This window comes from Odocoileus virginianus, chromosome 2 (genome assembly GCF_023699985.2).
Source record: "Odocoileus virginianus isolate 20LAN1187 ecotype Illinois chromosome 2, Ovbor_1.2, whole genome shotgun sequence".
NCBI classification, from domain to species: Eukaryota; Metazoa; Chordata; class Mammalia; order Artiodactyla; family Cervidae; genus Odocoileus; species Odocoileus virginianus.
The window spans coordinates 88,756,576-88,773,341 of record NC_069675.1 but is presented as its reverse complement, the minus strand read 5'-3'; the positions used below and the strand labels follow the sequence as shown (position 1 = coordinate 88,773,341).

The 16,766-nt window shown below is 45.0% G+C and overlaps 1 protein-coding gene and 1 pseudogene across 1 annotated transcript; one reads left to right on the top strand and one right to left on the bottom strand.

Annotated features, from left to right (window-relative positions):
- The first annotated feature begins 6,535 nt into the window (after positions 1 to 6,535).
- LOC110146654 (olfactory receptor 1L3-like) lies at positions 6,536 to 7,539 on the top strand. Its single transcript, XM_020907580.2, has one exon. It carries the CDS (start codon positions 6,607 to 6,609, stop codon positions 7,537 to 7,539), a length of 933 nt encoding a protein of 310 aa, XP_020763239.2. The 5' UTR covers positions 6,536 to 6,606.
- A 6,545-nt stretch (positions 7,540 to 14,084) lies between these two features.
- On the bottom strand, positions 14,085 to 15,288 carry LOC110146653 (RNA-binding protein with multiple splicing 2-like; annotated as a pseudogene).
- Positions 15,289 to 16,766: the final 1,478 nt, after the last annotated feature.

The following is a 16,766-nucleotide window of genomic DNA, read 5'->3' as shown; positions in this document are numbered from 1 at the left end:
TACTTGATCAAAATATTTTTCTCTGCCTCACAGTATAAGTAGCTAACTCTGGGGGTGGAGGTGCTGACCATTTGCCAGGTGTTGTGCTTTGACGTTAGTTCTCTGAGTTCTCCCAACCACTCTATGAGATAGGGACTCCCATTATCCCCACTTTAAGGGTGGAGAAACTGTGCCCCAGAGAGGTTAAGTAACTTGCTGCAGACAATTTACCTGATGAGGACAGGACCCCATACCTAGAAAGTGGGCCAGAGCCCAAGCTCTTAGCCTCTCTGGATTCATAACAGACAAAGCATAACCTTCAGGCAGAAGCCAAGTTGCCTGGGTTCCAGTTCCGGTTCTAACAATTAGAATGTCATGATAATAAGGCCTTCCCACCACCCCATTCCTTCATTTCCCTCTTCTTTAAGACAAGCGAATTGGACTACAGGCTTCCCCGGCAGCTCAGTGGTAAAGAACCCACCTGCCAATGCAAGAGATGCAGGTTCGATCCCTGGGTCAGGAAGGTCCCCTGGGGAAGGAAATGGCAGCCCACTCCAGTATTCTTGCCTGGGGATTCCCATGGACAGAGAAGCCTGGCAGGCTACAGCCCACAGGATCGCAGAGTCAGACAGGATTTGGCAACTGAGCACCCACAAATTAGACTACATGATCTCTAAGAGTTTCTCTGGCTCAGAGCCCCACTGTGTGTGCTTTAAGGTTGAAGCCATGAGAAATCAAGAGGCATCTTCCAGGAGAGCAGGCTCGAGCTATTCCTGCCTGGATTCTGCCCCAGCCGCCTGAGGTGAATGAAATGGAATGCTGCTCTTAAGACTGCGACTTGAGATCTGCCGCCACTCTTACTTCCATCTGTTCAGATTCCTAAATGACCATCCAGGCATGCTTTCATTTTGCAAATATTTATCAAGGGATTTTTATGTTCCAGGCGTGGCGCCAGAGTGGATGGTGTAACGAAGACCCAGACATAATCCTCATTCTTGTGCAGCTTAAGTAGAGAAGACAGCCTTGTAAGTACTGAGATTCAGTTCTGTGCTATGTGTGCCAAAGGGGCACCTCACCCAGGTGCCCATCCAGGGAGAAGCGCAGGCCAGGCTTCAGAAAGGATAGGGTATCCATTCTGAGTGACCACCAGCTGCCAGAGCTAACAAATGTGGTGGGGAGCATTTCAAACAGATGGAACAGTAAGTCCCCAAAGCAAGAAGAAGCAAGAAATGCTGGTATGAAAGAGAATAGAGAGGAAGGCAAGAGATGAGCTGCAGAGCTCAGCAGGAGACACGTCATAGGATGCACTGTAAGCTCAGGAAGGAGCTGGCCTTCTGTCTGTGGGTAACAGGAAGGCTGGAGGCCAGTTAGCTCTAGTGGTAAAGAACCTGCCTGTCAATGCCAATGCAGGAGACATGAGAGATGCCGATTCGATGCCTGAGTTGGGAAGATCCCCTGAAAAGGAAATGGCAACCCACCCCACTATTCTTCCCTGGAGAATCCTATGGACAGCGGAGCCTGGTGGGCTACAGTTCCCAGGGTCGCAAAGAGTTGGACACGACTGAAGCAACTTAGCAACAAGGAGCCCTCTGCCGTAGAAAAGTGACTGTTATGGGTTGAATTGGTTCCCTGCCCCCCCCACAAAAAGGATATATTGGAGCCCTAATCCCCAGAACCTCAGATTGTGACCTTATTCATAAACAGGATCTTTAAGATTCTGAAATTATTTTTTTAATATTTATTTATTTTTGGCTGTATCTGGTCTTAGTTGCAGCACATGGGGTCTTTGTGGCAGTGAAGAGGATTTTCTCTAGTGGTGGCTTGGGGGCCCCAGAGCACACAGGCTCTGTAGTTGGTGGCATGTGGGATCCTGGTTCTGGGATCAGGGATCAAATTCGCATCCCCTGCCTTGGAGAGCAGATTCTTAACCACTGGACCACCGGGGAAGTCCCCCGGAGGTAGGGTCTTTTCAGAGGTAATCAAGTTAAAATGAGGTTATCAGGGTGGATCCTAATCCAACGTGACTGGTGTCCTCATTAAAAGGGGAAATTTGGACACAGAAACACACATGCAAACTGGAAGAGGATGAGAAGAGACACAGAGGGAAGACCCCATCTGCAAGTCAAGTACAGAGGCATGGAACGGACACCTCCTCACAGCCCTCAGAAGGAACCAAGCCTGCTCACACGTTGTGGGCTTTTAGTCCTGACAATTGTGAGACAGTCCATTTCATTGTTTATACCACTCAGTGCATGGTACTTTGTTTCAACAACCCCAGCAAAGTAATATAGCGAGTTATTCAAATTTTCACTTTAGAAAAACTTACCTGCCTACAGTGCTGAGAGGAAATTGAAAGACAAGTATGGCTGCAAGGAGGCTATTTTGGAGGCTGGAGATGATAAAGGTCTCCATTTGAGCAGTGCTGGCAGAGATCGAGAGAGATGGACAGGCAACATCTCTAGGATGTGATCATCAGTGGGGTGTGGGAAATGAGAGAAAATGCAGAATCAAGAGCAGTGTCTGGGTTAGGTTTGTAACTCAGGTAAACACGTTGCCAGAGCCAAGTGTAGTCAACCAGCCCATCAGGCATGACAGACACAAGTTCTACACAGACAAGCAACTTGAGGACACAAGGCATCATCACCTCCTTCATCGCAACACCCAGCTCTGACTTTTATCTTGTGGTGCCCCAGTCTCAAAGCCAGGTGTGGCTTCGTGTCCTCCACAAACTCTGTGCTAAACTCTGGGGATAGAATGGTGAGGGAAAGGAAACTGGATTCCTGTGTTTGGTCAAGACAAACACCACTCACATAAATAAATGAATAATTACAGACTGTGATATGTGCCATAAAGGAAGGGAAAGGAGTTCCATGAGAGCATAAAATAGGGTGACTTGACCCGGAAAAAGTATCGGCTGAGTTGATACCCAAAGGACGATAGAAAGGAAAAGCGTGAGGGGCAAGGGGCAAGGACCGCCCAGATAGAAGTGTGCTTGAAGAACAGGAGGAAGTCCCTGGGGAAACAGGAATGCGATGAGACTGGAGGGGAATAGGAACTCAATTTATATTAAATGAAGAGGGGCTTGAGTTGTGTCCCCCCCCCCAAATTTATATTCACCCAAAACTCCAGAAAGTGAACTAATTTTTTTATTTTCAGTGCCTTAAATTTACTCATAAAAATATTCTAAAAATGTACGCTGTTTCCTTTTTAACAAAGTATAATAGCAGGATACTTGACATTTACAATTCAAAATCAAATTAGCAGAATATTAAATATCTACAAAACTATATCTTTCAAAATATGTACAAAGTAACAGGCAATTGTGTAGAACTGACATAAAAGGATGGTTCAAAAATGGTAGTATTTTCTCTTCATTTCTAAAAAGGAATTATGTCAATTATGTCTCTAACAGAAGCTGTGAAGATTCTTTAGTACACTGTTTTCAGATAGGATTTGGTATGGAAACAGAATGAGACCTAACTTGACTTTTTTTGTACATATAATCAAGTTAAGATGAGGTTAGAGTGGAGTCAGGTGGGCCCCAGAGGCTGGTATCTTTCTTAGAAGGAATTCTGGACACAGACGCAGAGAGGAGAAGCCCGTGTAAAGAAACGGAGCAAAGACAGCCATATGAAGACAGAGGCAGAGGCATCTGCAGGTCAAGGAATATCAAGAATTGCCCATATCCATCTGAAGCTAGGCAAGAGGCCTGGAGCAGACCCTCCCTAAGCATCTCTAGAAGGAACCAGTTCAGCCACAAGCTTGACTTTGTACTTCCAGCCTCCGGAACCATGAGAAAAGGCATTCTGATCGTTTTAAGTCAGGGCTTAAGCAACGCTATTTGCATGATTCTGTGACACGAGGAGCCCTAAACCAGAAGGTCATGCCCTCTGATCCCAGCATCCCTAGGTGACTTCTCGGGCTCCTCATGCCTGTTGCTACATTCTTGACCCCCTATAATCAGATGCATGAAGAGTCAGAGTTTCCGGTCACATTGGCTCTGAGCCCAGAGAAGGAAGCATGTTTGCAGGAGGGACCTGGCATTTTCTGTGTAAAACTCGGGAAGGAGCCATTGCCAGGAGCCGGGTGCCCTAGGTCTGCAGGAGGCCTGACTGTTCCATGGTCTTGGCCAAGTCACCAGCCCTCCCTGAGCCTCTGTGTCCCTCACTGAGGCCCGAATGAGCACCGAGCAAGCTCCAAGGAGTCTCTGACCTTGCTGTTGGCTAGTCACTGAAGCTGTGTTGGGGAGACCCAGATAAGATACAAGGAGGGACTTCCTGGAGGCCCATTCTCCAAGGATTCTGGGGGAAGGGTGATGCCAGAGCTACACTCACCCTCTGGGGAGAGTTTCCCAACCACATCTCTCCAATGTGATACCTCGTTACAGTAGCCCTAGGAAACAAACAGACTTGAATCTCAAAAGTTAGGTGATCATGTTTATTGTTAAAAGATCACTGTGGCTGCAGGGCAGAGAACGACAGGGGAGGGGTTGTCAAGAGAGGACAGGGGAACCAGATACATCATTTAGATGAGGCTGCAACAATCTGAATGGGAAATGACGGCTTTCAGCAGAGTGCTGACCAGGGAGAGGAAGAGTTGCAAGATTTGAGAGATACCTAGCAGGCGTAACCACGGAGATCCTTTAAGAAACAAAGCCCACGCTGATGGGTACTACACGGAATGGAATAAAATAGGAAAATCACTGATTCCAGTAACATCCACCCACCATGCTTCTAGACTCAGTCTGGTCTGTTCTCATGGCCAAACTCCTTTCCTGTGTCTGCTTCCATCTAGCTCCACCTTGTCTTCCCCTGATGCTACTTTCTTCTTTATCAGACATTTCCCAGTCATCCTGCTGACATATACGGTGTTTGTGGTTTTCACACCCATGTTCCTCATTTTTTTCTCTTGAGAGCAAGGTTTTATCTTAAAGATTAGGAAAGTGAAACTCAAAGTGATGAAGGGATTTCGCCAGACACATTGTGAGTAGACGGCGGAGCCCAGATCTGAACCCACGCCTCCTGGCTCTATCTCCTGAATGTTTCCCTCCACCCTGGCACAGCTCCACAGAACCACAGCTCCCAGTCCACACAAGGCTTGGGAGAGGTCCTGTCTCTAGCAGTTACAGTAAGAGACTACACAGAACACTGATTTTGCAAGCCTGTCGTCACTGGAATAAAGATGTTATGGTGAAAAATTCCACAGTGAAAAACAACACCCCTGCACATTTGTTTCTAGCATAAACTTTTGAAGCTTTATGAAAGCATTTTGTGCTTAAGACTATCCTGTTTGGAATCTAGGCTCTGGCCCTTCTGGGTTGCGTAATCTTGAGGAAAGCGCTCAACATCTAACCTCAATGTTCTCATCTATTGAAAGGGACTGTTGCTGAGAACCAGATTAGAGGGTTGCTATCTGTAAAGCATTTAGCTCACTGTCTAATACACAGTAAGGCTTAATAGGTCTTAAGCATGACTATTGTTTCTCTTAATGTGCACTCATTTTCAAATCATACAAAGCACAAATAAATATTTCTTCCACCAAGTCTCACAAACCTGGGTGAAGCACGGTCAAGCAATGAAAAATACGAAAGCTCTGAGGTTTCACAAAGAAGTACAGAATAACTATTTTCAAGAGCATCCAGGCACACCTGACAAAGGAGAGGATTTGGACGGGAAGTAAAGGAAGACGTGAAGACGATGATGGAGCAGAAGAGGAAGCTGAGAAGAGAGGTATTTACTATCCCAGATTACAGAGAAGGACACCAGGAAACAGAGATGTTAGGTAATCAGCCCAAAGCCACACAGCCAGAAAGTGAAGGAGCTGATTTCAAAATGCATGCTCTTCTCAAAGACACCACATGATGCTTGCTGCTTTTCAGTATGTCTATCACCATACCTGTAGAATTTTGTGGCAGTTATTTGTTTAAAAGTTTGTCTTTCCTGCCAGACTATAACCACCTTAAGAATAGGAACTGAGAATCACTCATCTTTTTAATCTTAGTGTTGGGTTCCTAGTGAGTGTTTAAAACAGTGATACCGAATAATTGTGAGAGCATAAATCTTCAATGTTTATGAATGTTTTAATGCCTAGGTTTAGATATTAGGCTGACCAAAAAGTTCATTTGGGTTTTTCCATACCATCTTATGGAAAAACCCAAATGAAATTTTGGCCAACTCTATAATACAGCTTTTTTTTTTTTTCCCAAACCAGGTTTGAATTAAAATATTGGCTTTGAAAGGGTGACTATTGACACTGTGTGCCTATGTCAGCAGTTATCTTATTTACCTGATTCACTGTTTAATTTTTTGTTTATTTGTTTTGTTTGCAAGGATGGTAGAGAGATGAACTTCAGCAAATCTAATAAATATTTGTGGGGAAATAAGAGTTGTGCATTGCTGAAGTCTATCTGGAATTCTTTCTGAAAGGAAACTCACTCTCTGATGTCCTTGCACTTAACACAGGTTCAATTTTATTGTTCAACTTACTTTTGTGGACTGTGGACAGGATGACAAAATCATGGACTTTCTATAGGAATCCTAGGAAAGAGAGGAATAAATTGAAATTTGTTGAATTAAAATATATTTTTTTACTATATATTTGAATATATGTATTGGCCTATGCAGGACCATGGAGAGAGTTAACCAAACCAGCAGTGTCTCTGAGTTCATCCTCCTAGGACTCTCCTCCCGGCCTGAGGACCAGAAGCCACTCTTTGCCCTATTCTTCATCATGTACGTAGTCACCATAGCAGGAAACGTGCTTATCATCCTGGCCATCCGCTCTGACACTCAGCTCCAGACACCCATGTATTTTTTCCTTAGCATTTTATCCTTTATTGATGTTTGCTACACAACCACCATAGTTCCCAAGATGCTGGTGAATTTTCTGTCAAAGAAGAAGTCCATCTCCTATGCTGAGTGTATGACCCAGATGTATTTCTTCTTGGCTTTTGCCAACACAGAGAGTTACCTCCTGGCAGCCATGGCTATTGACCGCTATGTGGCCATCTGTGACCCCTTCCACTATGTCACCACCATGAGCCGCCGACGTTGTGCCCTGCTGGTGACCTTCTCCTGCTCCATTTCTCACCTCCATTCCCTCTTACTGGTTCTCCTGATAAATCGTCTTCTCTTTTGTGACTCCAATATCATCCACCACTTCCTCTGCGACATCAACCCTCTACTGAAACTGTCCTGCTCCTCCACACTTGTCAATGAAATTGTAATTAATACTGAAGGACTGATAACCCTGGTGAGCCCTTTCATATGTGTTATCATTTCTTACCTACGAATCCTCATTGCTGTTCTTAAGATCCCTTCGGCTGCCGGGAAACATAAAGCTTTCTCTACCTGTGGTTCCCATGTCACCATGGTGACCCTCTTTTATGGAAGCATTATTTATGTTTATTTCCGACCCCTGTCCACCTACACCATCAAGGACCGAGTAGCAACAGTCATCTACACAGTTCTGTCCTCCATGCTGAACCCTTTTATCTACAGCCTGAGGAACAAAGATATGAAGAGGGGTCTGAGGAAGCTGATGAGCAGGAGGATGTCCTAGGCATCACTCCTGTGGGCATGATCAGGGGTGAGTCTTCTCATGAGGCCCCTCTCTTCTGATGATTCCTGGTGTGTACATCAAGCTACTGAAGGTTAGCACACCTAAGCCAAGAGTCCATTAGAAATGGTATAGATGACTGACAAGACTAGAATCTACAGTCTTATTTATTTATAGTATAATTATATAAGTATACAATATATTCATATATATATTCATATATATATATCCACCAATCAAAGCCACATTATTGGGGCCCCCCAATTGGCCAGAGTTTTCATGCCCAGCCCTCATCTCCCCCTCCCATTCTCTTTTGTCATTCACTACTTTCAAGTGCAGCTGAAAATGAATATCCTGCATTAATTTCTCTTGACCAAATATCTCCTTATTCAATCAGTCATCGGCACAGAATCGCTGATTACATTAGGATCTGGAACCTAGAAACAGGTAAGGGGAAAACCTTCTCCTTTCAGGGCTCTTGAGAAGCACTTGAGCTCTGACTGTAGTAGGTGTTGAGAAGACCTCCACATCTAGGGACAGGAAATGTCTTTGTCCACTTGAAGACAGGCTAGAAGCTGGCCTGATGATTTCTTAGAAGTTAAGACCTGTTGCTGTACTTGGAAGTAGTTTCTATGGTGTACTTCCCCTTTCTATGGTGCAATTCTTCAATAAAATATTATCGATAGGCTTTTGTTATTGCTAAGTCTCTCAGTCATGTCTGACTCTTTGTGACCCCATGGACTACCACATGCCAGGTTTCCCTGTCCTTCTCTATCTCCCAGCGTTGGCTCAAACGCATGTTCTTTGAGTCAGTGATGCCATCCAACCATCTCGTCCTGTCATCCCCTTCTCCTCCTGCCTTCAATCCTTCCTAGCATCAGGGTCTTTTCCAATGAGTCAGCTCTTCCCATCAGGTGGCCAAAGTTTTGGAGCTTCAGCTTTAGCATCAGTCCTTCCAATGATTATTCAGGACTGATTTCCTTTAGAATTGACTGGTTTGATCTCCTTGCAATCCAAAGGACTCTCAATAGTCTTCTCCAGCACCACAGTTTAAAAGCATAGATTCTTTGGTGCTCAGCCTTCTTTAAGGTCCAGCTCTCACATCCGTACCTGACTACAGGAAAAACCATAGCTCTGACTAGATGGACCCTTGTCAGAAAAGTGATGTCTCCTTTTTAATATGGTGTCTAGGTTTGTCAACAGATACAGCCTTTTCTTTACTGTACTCTGGCCACCTGGGGAAGACTCTGTGCCCATGCCTGACAAAATGGAGCAGGGTACAGCAATGTTTCCTTCCTTCTGGCCAGACTGGGACATCTGCAAAAACTTCTGGCCACATCAGAGTCTAGCAACAAAAACACAAGGGTCAGCTCCTGATTCTCTGAGGCCAGTCCTGGGAAAATACTCAGAAAAATCTGGGAAATGGGGAGATGTGGCCTTCTAGGTCTCATCCTAGACTAGGTGAATCAGAATCTACAGAGGAGGGAATTCCCTGGTGGTCCAGTGACTAAGACTCCCAATACAGGGGGCCTGGGTTCCATCCCTGGTGAGGGAACTAGATCCATATGCTGCAATTAAAGATCCTGCAAGCTGCAACTAAGACCCAGTGCAGTCAGATAAACATTTTTTAAAATAAAATTAATTAACAAATTTTTTAAAAAAGAATCTACAGAGGAGAGGCTCACGGATTTTTCATAAGCTTCTCAGATGATCTGAGGCAACTGGCACTACACCATGTACTGGAACTGAATTTACATATGACATCTACACCAGGACTTCTATAGCTACCTGACAAAAGAAGGGGCTCTGCGAGACACAGAAGATAGAAAGTGTCAGAACTCAGTAGCTAGAACTCCACTTTAATTGCCCCTGTACATGTGTGATCAGTTGCTCAAACGTGTCTGACCCCATGGACTGTAACCCGCCAGGCTCCTCTGTCCATGGAATTTTCCAGGCAAGAATATTGGAATGAGTAGTCATTTCCTCCTGCAAGGGATCTTCCCCACCCAGGAATCGAACCTTCGTCTTGCATCTCCTTCACTGGCAGGCAGATTCTTTACTATCAATTCTTTACTAGTGTGCCATCAATTGCTGCTACAGTATAAAAGCAGCCTGTCAGCACCCTAGTGGACATCTCTACTGTCCTCCCACTTGCCTTCCCAAACCCACTGACTCCGTTATGATTCTCCTCTTAGATCCACTTTTTACTTCTCTGCCCAACCTTCCCTGGGGCCACTTGTTTTAAGTGTCACACACCTGAAGACCACTCTCCATTATGCCCTGAAGAAAGATGGGCATTTAGACTCATCAGAGTAGTCAAATTACATGCCATTGCCACTCATTCAGAAGAAAACATAATCATTTAGAAAGATTGTTTATAAAAATGGTTTTTGCTCACCCTCAGGGGTGATTAGGAAAACTCACAACCAGGGTGAGATATTATTTTACACACAGCAGATGAATAAGAAAAAAATATTTCTGGTAATTCTGAACATTGTTGAGTGTAGGGAACAGTGAAAGTCTATGACAGTGCACAAAGGAGTATAATTTGGTTTAGTCGCGTGGAGAACAATTGCCCTCATTTTTCAACACTAAAATTGAATACAGTGTAGTGAGATGACAATTTGAGCTCTATGAGGTATGTAATAGGCTAGTTTCACTGCCTTAAGAATGCTCTCTATTTCACCTATTCATTTCCTCCCACCAGGAAAAATAAGAAACCCTCTGGGATTTCCCTGGTGGTGCAGTGGTATAGAATCCATCTGCCAGTGCAGGAAACACGAGTTCAATCCCTGGTCCGGGGAGATTCCACACGCCTTGGAGCCACAACTACTGAAGCCCGCAGGCCTAGAGCATGTGCACAACAAGAGAAGCCAACACAGTGAGAGTAGCCTCCACTCACTGCAATGAAGAGTAGCCTCCGCTCACCACAACTAGAGCAGGTTCTCATGAAGCAACAAAGACCCAGGACCGCCAAAAATAAATAAATAAAACTATTTTTTAAAAAACCATCTGGCAGCCATTGATCTTTTCAACTATCTCTACGGCTTTGCCTTTTCCTGAATGTCATGTAGTTGTAATCACAGAACATGTAACCTTTTCAGACATATTAGACCCCTGAGATTTGATGAAATGTCATAACTCTCTTATGTCTACACAGTTAGTAGAGTTATGGGGTTAGGATCTAAAACATCTGTCTGGCCCGATAATCTGCTCTCAACACTACAATGTGTTATTTGATCACTAACTCTAAATGAGACTCATCTATATTCAACTAATAATAAAAACCAGTCATAGCTGAAGCACCAACCAGGAAATAATATTTAGAGCTCACTGACACTTGATGTTTATCAAAAGTTTAACTAAAGGAAAAATTATCTGGAGAAGATTGCCCAAATGACGTGTATAAGAGCCATACTTTCTCACGGATCTGATATCCAGTGTATATCAACGCAGATCACTGGAGACATAAATGTCTGTGTGCTCAGTCACTCAGTCATGTCCAACTCTTTGCAACTACATTAACTGTAGCCCAGCAGGCTCCCCTATCCATGGGATTTTCCAGGTAAGAATACTTGCCATTTCCTACTCCAAGGGGTCTTCTCGACTCAGGGATTGAACCCACAATTCTTGTGTCTTCTGCATTGGCAGGTAGAGTCTTTACCGTTAGTGCCATCTAGACAGCATTATTTTTGTCTCCAAACCACTACTGATATTAATTTTGATGCACCAATGTGATTTCCAAAAACCTCTAACTGAAGCTGATTAAAAGAAAGCTCATGCATTGTGTCTGTTCTTAGAACACAGATGTTAGTATTTCATCTAAGCAACTGTTTATTTTTATCTTTGGTTGTGAATTCTGGGACTGAATTCTTTGGCTTGGAGCCAAATCTAAGGCTCACCCATAACAAGGGTCATTACCATCTGCATTTTCAGAGTCATTCCTGGCTCAATTTTATGTCCCCACCCTTGTTTATTCCTTCTTTTGTGCTTGTCTAACCTTATTTTCAGTTTACCCATCTTGTAGTTTATATGTTCCTCCAAGCTGCCTTAAACTCTTCAGGAGTAGATCTACTATAAACATAAATAATTTTTAAGTCAGAGAAGAAAACCCACCAAACTGGAAAAACAATGGTCATCTCTGGGTAGCAGAAGTATAGTTTTTTAAAATTTACTTCCTCATGCTGCTGCTGCTGCTAAGTCACTTCAGTCGTGTCCAACTCTGTGCGACCCATAGACGGAAGCCCACCAGGCTCCCCCGTCCCTGGGATTCTCCAGGCAAGAACACTGGAGTGAGTTGCCATTTCCTTCTCCAATACATGAAAGGGAAAAGTGAAAGGGAAGTCGCTCAGTCGTGTCCGACTCTTAGCGACCCCATGGATTGCAGCCTACCCGGCTCCTCCGTCCATGGGATTTTCCAGGCAAGAGTACTGGAGTGGGGTGCCATTGCCTTCTCCATTACTTCCTCATAAGGGATACCAAAATAAGATAAAAATATTAAAAGCCAAAAGTTACTCTAATTCTACCAGTTTTCTTTACAGATATTAAAAAATTTATTGTAAAATTTATATGGAAATGCCAAAGAGCCTAGAAGAATCAAAATAAATTTGAGAAAAAATAAGAAAGAGGGGACTCACACTACCTAGCTTCAAGACTTACTAAGCTACAAAAATCGACAGTGTGCTATTGGTTTTTGCTTTTTTTTTTTTTTTACTTTGGATGATTTCTTTTGTGTTTCATATATTGTCTAGTTTCACATTCTCACAGGATCAGTAATTACAACAGCCACCTCATCTTCTAAGTCTGAAAATGGCAAGACAGCCACAGCTGCAGCCAACAGCAAAGCACTGATGTGCTCACAAAACAAAAAATTGCACAATTTTTTCTTTACTTTTCTGAAACTAAGGGCTGATGCTAAGGCTCACCGCTGAAGAACGGAAAACTTTTTCTTCTTCATGCCTCAAAAGAAAACATTAAACTTACCTGACAAGGCAGTCAAGGACTCTTCAATAATTAATTGCATGCACACACGAAGCTTTCAGTTCAGTTCAGTTCAATTCAGTCATAGTCGTGTCCAACTCTTTGTGACCCCACGGACTACAGCACTGCCAGAATTCCCTGCCCATCACCAACTCCTGGAGCTGCCTCAAACTCACATCCATTGAGTTGGTGATGCCATCCAACCATCTCATCCTCTGTCGCCCCCTTGTCCTCCTGCCTTCAGTCCTTCCCAGCATCAGGGTTTTTTCCAATGAATCAGTTCTTCACATCAGGTCGCCAAAGTATTGGAGCTTCAGCTTCAGCATCAGTCCTCCTAATGAATATTCAGGACTGATTTCCTTTAGGATGGACTAGTTTGATCTCCTTGCTAGTCCAAGGGACTCTCAAGAGTCTTCTCCAGCACCACAGTTCAAAAGCATCAGTTCTTTGGCGTTCAGCTTTCCATATGGTCCAACTCTCACATCCATACACGACTATTGGAAAAACCATAGCTTTGACTAGACGGACCTTTGTCAGCAAAGTAATGTCTCTGCTTTTTAATATGCTGCCTGGGTTGGTCATAGCAAGGAGCAAACATCTTTTAATTTCATGGCTGCAGTCACCATCTGCAGTGATTTTGGGGCCCAAAAAATAAAGTCTGTCACTGTTTCCGTTGTTTCCCATCTATTTGCCATGAAGTGATGGGACCAGATGCCATGATCTTAGTTTTTTGAATGTTGAGTTTTAAGCCAGCCTTTTCACTCTCCTCTTTCCTGGTGCATAAATATTTTGTTACACAGGGTACAAAAATACTTTCACTTTCTTGGTTGATTTCAAGTTTGTAAAGACTGAGGAGCCATGGCAGGGGTGGGGAGAGAGGTAAGCAAAATGAGCAGAGAAAGGATTTTCTTAACAGTTGTTGGCCCATCTGAGGAGAAAGAAGCAGAGGCCCCTGATTTGAAATGACCAGGAAAATGCTCTGTCTTAGCTGGGTGGTCCTTCCTGTTCAGCCTGGAAGTGAGTGGGTGGTGCTGGTGGTGGAGTGCCAGCCGTCAAGCAGAACTGGCTACGGGGCTTGGTCCTCAATGAAGCCAGGTGGGTGTGGGGCAGAGGGGTGGGGAGAGGGACCCGGAATGATGAGCCCTCAGTGGCCAGGCCTTGTTGCCATGGTGAAGCAATGTGAGAACAAACTGTGCACTCACATACACACAAGTTTTAAGTGTCTTAATTCATGCCAGAAAACATTCAAAATTAAACACCTCAGGGTCTTGAGGTGGGGTTACGGAAGCAGATTTGGGAGGTTGGGCCTTGCTCAGTCCCCAAGGAGCCCTCCCAGCAAGAAGCCCCGGGAATCCAGCCCTGAGGCCTTGGAGAGAGGCTGGGGGGCAGGACAGGGCTGAGGAGGAAGAGAGGAAGAAAAAGAGACCACTGAGTCAGGCTTAAAATTCCGTCTTTGGATGGCAGCAGCAGCAGCAGCTCCGCAGGGCCACCTGCGGGCAGGGCGAGCTCAGGGTGGCTTCCTCCAGTATGGGGCGGTGGCCTCGAGCTGTGGTGACAAGGGCGAAGAGCTAACAGAAGTGCCGATATTTCCGTCCTGGTTGGGTGGTGTTGGAGGACAGGTACCAGCACACCTGGTGCTTTTGAACTGTGGTGTTGGAGGAGACTCCTGAGAGTCCCTTGGACTGCAAGGAGATACAACCAGTCCATCCTAAAGGAAATCAGTCCTGAATATTCATTGGAAGGACTGATGCTGAAGCTGAAGCTCCAATACTTTGGCCACCTGACTCACTGGGAAAAGACCCTGATGCTGGGAAAGATTGAAGGCCAGAGAAGAAAGGGATGACGGAGGATGAGATGGTTGGATGGCTTCACCGACTCAATGGACATGAGTTTGAGTAAACTCCAGGAGTTGGGATGGACAGGGAAGCCTGGCGTGCTGCAGTCCGTGGGGTCGCAAAGAGTGGGACACAACTGAGAGACTGAACTGAACTGAACTGAACCAGCGCACCTGAGCATGCAGGGCGGCAGCAGCAGCCGTGGCGGCTGGGTAGGTGAATGGCAGTATGTGAGATGGCTGGGGTCAGCTCCACGGTGTACAGAGGGTAGGGGGCCCAGGCCTCTGGGGATGCGGGGATCAGAGGGCCCCCATCGGGTTATAGGTGTCCACTGCGATGAAGTGTGCTCCGAGGGTGGGGTGGGCGTTGGTAGGATTTGGTGTAGCCATTCACTTGTTCTTCCCTTTAGCTCGTCGGCTTCCCTTGTGGTTCCGCTGGTAACGAATACGCCTGCAATTCGGGAGACCTGGATCTGATCCCTAGGTTGGGAAGATCCCCTGCAAAAGGGAACGGCTACCCACTCCAGTATTCTGGCCTGGAGAATTCCATGGACTGTATAGTCCATGGGGTCGCAGAGTCGGACACGACTGAGCGACTTTCACTTTAGCTTGTTCTTGGCCATCTTAGTGTTGGCTTTGGCAAACTCTAGCCTCAAAGTCTGCGGGTTTTCAGCATCAAAGAGAATACCTTTCAGTGCGTTCTTGGCGGCTGCGGCTCCTGCCCGACAAAGACCACAAAACCAACAGGCTGTCCTGATGTGAGCTTGATCAAGGACCCTACCCCTTGAAAGCCCTGAAGAGCAGGTAGAGTTGTCTGGGTTTAATATCCACAGGGAACCCACTGACCAACAGCGTCCTGACCTCGTCCTCCTCCAGGGTGCCGCCGGAGCCCGTGCCGCGCCAGCGCTGTGCTCACCGTCGGGCTTCAGGCTGCTCATGGTGCTGGGGTTGGCGAGGGGAAGGGGGTGCTGAGGGCTAGCTCTGAGCGGGCCGGGAGAGGAAGTGGGGAGGGGGCACGGTGAGCGGTGCGCTCCGGGGGTGTGGGGCGGCGTGGCGGTGAGAGTCACATCAAGTTTGGCGGGTGCGGCGTGCGGAGGTACCGCGAACCGGAGCGGTGTGCTATTGGTTTTATAGATCAATGGATCAGAAAATTCAGAAATGGATCCACACCTATATAGGCAACTGACTTTTGGCAAAAGTGTCACAGCAATTCCAGAGAGAAAGTGTAATTTTTTTCCCCCGAACAGTTGCTGCTGAAACAAATGAATATCCATATGCCAAGAAAAAAAAAAAAAAAAGGCTGAATCCTTACACCACTGTACAAAAATTAATTTGACATAGCTTAAATTTAAAAGTTAAATCTACAAAAAAACTTCTTGAAGAAAACATAGAAAAGAGTTTGTAAACTTGGATTCGCAACACTTTTTTCAATTAGAGACAGAGAGCACAAAACATAATAGAAAAAAATTGATAAATCAGTTTCACTAAAATTTACAACTTCTGCTAATTGAAAGATACTCTTTAGGGAATGTGAGGACAGTCACAGGTGAGGAGAAAAGATAAAAACAGACATGTGATAAGAACTCATATCCAGGATATGGAAATCTCAAAATTAAGACAACTCAATTCAACAATGGACAACTCAATAAAACAATGGACAAAAGATCTGGACAGTTAACCCAAGAAGACGTATAGATAAAAGATAAGCTTATGAAAAGGTGTTCAACTTCATTAGTCACTGCGTGCATGCTAACTAAGTCACTTCAGTCGTATCCAACTCTTTACAACCCATGGACTATAGCCTTCCAGGCTCCTCTATCCAAGGGATTCTCCAGGCAAGAATACTGGAGTGGGTTGCCATTCCTTTCTCCAGGGGATCTTCCTGACTCAGGGATCAAACCCAAGTCTCTTTATGTCTCCTGCATTGGCAAGTGGGCTCTTTACCACTATCGCCACCTGGGAAGCCCCCATTAATCACTCAGTTCAGCTCAGTCACTCAGTCATGTCTGACTGTTTGCAACCCATGGACTGCATGCAACACACCAGGCTTCCCTGTCCAGTCATCTCATCCTCTATCATCCCCTATCCTCCCACCTTCAATCTTTCCCAGTATCACGGTCTTTTCCCAATGAGTCAGTTCTTTGCATCAGGTGACCATAGTATTGGAGCTTCAGCTTCAGCATCAGTCCTTCCAATGAATATTCAGGACTAATTTCCTTTAGGATTATAGTCATCCGTAGTCATTCATAGTCACTAGGGAAATGCAAATTAAAACCACAATGAGATGTCACTGCACATCCACTAAAATGGCTAAAATTTTAAAGACTGACGATACCAAGTCCTAGGCATCTGGAAATCTCATTCATTGCAAAATGGAACAGTTGATTTAAATGATTTGACAGTTTCTTAAAAGGTT

What these genes read in the sequence shown, in the direction of transcription:
- LOC110146654 (XM_020907580.2), top strand. Translation starts at nt 6,607, where the DNA reads ATGGAGAGAGTTAACCAAACCAGCAGTGTCTCTGAGTTCATCCTCCTA.